The sequence below is a fragment of the Cebus imitator genome, unplaced genomic scaffold (assembly GCF_001604975.1).
Source record: "Cebus imitator isolate Cc_AM_T3 unplaced genomic scaffold, Cebus_imitator-1.0 Scaffold170, whole genome shotgun sequence".
NCBI classification, from domain to species: Eukaryota; Metazoa; Chordata; class Mammalia; order Primates; family Cebidae; genus Cebus; species Cebus imitator.
This window is the reverse complement of record NW_016107485.1, coordinates 1,440,149-1,442,189: the sequence shown is the minus strand read 5'-3', so window position 1 is coordinate 1,442,189 and position 2,041 is coordinate 1,440,149. Positions and strand designations below refer to the sequence as shown.

The 2,041-nt window shown below is 45.1% G+C and overlaps 1 protein-coding gene across 5 annotated transcripts in view; it reads left to right on the top strand.

The window, feature by feature from the left end:
* The window catches only part of RBM23 (RNA binding motif protein 23), an 18,846-nt gene that overhangs the window by 14,091 nt on the left and 2,714 nt on the right, over nt 1-2,041 (top strand). For all 5 annotated transcript variants that reach the window (XM_017544503.2, XM_017544501.2, XM_017544502.2 and 2 more), the window contains one exon: nt 371-436. In XM_017544503.2, the coding sequence (XP_017399992.1) occupies nt 371-436 (66 nt within the window). The remainder of the gene's footprint in view (nt 1-370; nt 437-2,041) is intronic.

The window sequence follows — 2,041 nt, the reverse complement described above, 5'->3', positions numbered from 1 at the left end:
TTCAGGCAATTCTCCTGCCTCAGCCTCCTGAGTAGCTGGGATTACAGGCACGCGCCACCATGCCCAGCTAATTTTTTTGTATCTTTAGTAGAGACCCTCGTCTCTTCACCATGTTGACCAGGATGGTCTCAATCTCTTGACTTTGTGATCCACCCACCTCGGCCTCCCAAAGTGCTGGGATTACAGGCGTGAGCCACCGTGCCCGGTTAAAAATACAAAAATTAATGATCGCACCACTGCACTGCAGCCTGGGCAACAGAGTGAGACTCTGTCTCAAAAAAAAAAGAAAAAAAGCAATCTGAGTAGGAAAGATTGAAGGTGTATGGGCTAGTCAAAAGTTTACTAATAATTTATTAATATTCTACTACAGATTGATAATATTGTCCTGATGAAGGACTCAGATACAGGCCGCTCTAAAGGTTATGGTTTCATCACGGTGAGTCTCTAGTCTTTTTAATTTTTTAGTTACTTTGGGTTTGTCCACTTATTTGATTTTGCAGCTTAGCTTCATCCTCCTCCTTTAGGAACTGTCTAAATTACCCATAAACCCTAGTGCCTGAAGCTTGGACTAGCCTTCTACCCCTTGAGATGAGAGCATTGCTTGAGATTTTGGCTTTGCTTCTAACACTAACACTCTGTCAGTGGTCCTGGTATGGGGGTGTCCAGGAGTTCAAGCAGCTTCCCTTGTGCTGCACCCTGGCTCTTTGGGTAATAGTAACCAGGCTGCAGCTAAAAGGTTGGAGGCATAAGGGAGGTTAGGTATGGGCTTTTAAAGACGTAGAATTGATGTTTCTCATAACGGGTAGTAATAGGAAATTATACTCCCCTCTGGTGCTGCCCCATTTGAAGCAATTTCTGCATTGAGAAGGATCAGTTATTAACATAGCAAGCACTGTGGGGAGAATAGTGAGGCTACCTAATTATGGGCAAGTTTCACCTTTTACTGACATTCCAGCAAAATTATTTCCAATTCCTATATCCGGTTCTTCCAGCCCCATGTGACTCCAGGCTTGAGAACTGGCTGCCAGCCACAAAATCTGATAGAAGCTGGTATTTTCTGGGTTTAATCCAGGCAGCATACACCCCCACAGTTACCCACAGGCAGAGGGGCATTAGGTTGTATTCTGCCATTGGAATTGCTCACCTCACAAGTAGCCAGTAAAGGCAAGCCATGTGTAGCACCTGCCTAGGAACTGTCAGTACCACATGCCAGGCCCTAGGCAGGTAATACTGTTAGCTAGCTAAACAAAGCTAGCTGTGGTGTTGACAATTCTTTGGTGGTGAGTAACCTTTGTAACTTTTTCTAGCTCTCTGACTGAGATATGGAAAGGCTTCTGTGTGGCATTTTTGCCCTTGTGTTGTTGCCTTTTAGGTCAACAACCTTGACATTTATACAAACAGCAGATTGGGAATCCTTTATACCAGGATGCTGCTGGGTACTGCTGATAAAAGGGACTAGAGAGTAAAGGCCTTCAGGTCAGCAGATCACTTGTAATCAGCAACTCTGGTGTGTATGTGAGGGTGTGCATGCTGCCTTGGTGTCAACACTAGGGTGTGTTCCCTTCTAAGCCTGGAATTAGGAATTCCAGATTCCTAGTACTTGACTAAGAATTCAAACTTACTAGTACAAAGAACTGAATTAAAAGCCCACTAGCCTTGGCTCTCAGCCTGTCTTCCATTTGATATACCCATTTTTGAAATAACCTGTTAGTCCAGGTTTCCTACAGTAATAAACTTTTGCAGGCTGGGCGCAGTGGCTCACACCTGTAATCCCAGCACTTTGGGAGGCCAAGGTGGGCAGATCACAAGGTCGGGAGATCAAGACCATTCTGGCCAACATGGTGAAACACCTTCTCTACTAAAACACACAAAAAAAATTAGCTGGCTGTGGTGGCACGCACCTGTAGTCCCAGTTACTTGGGAGGCTGAGGCAGGGGAATCGCTTGAACCTGGGAGGCAGAGGTTGCAGTTAGCCGAGATTGCAATTGAGCCACTGTAATCTAGCCTGGTGATAGAGCAAGACTCCATCTCAAAAAATAAA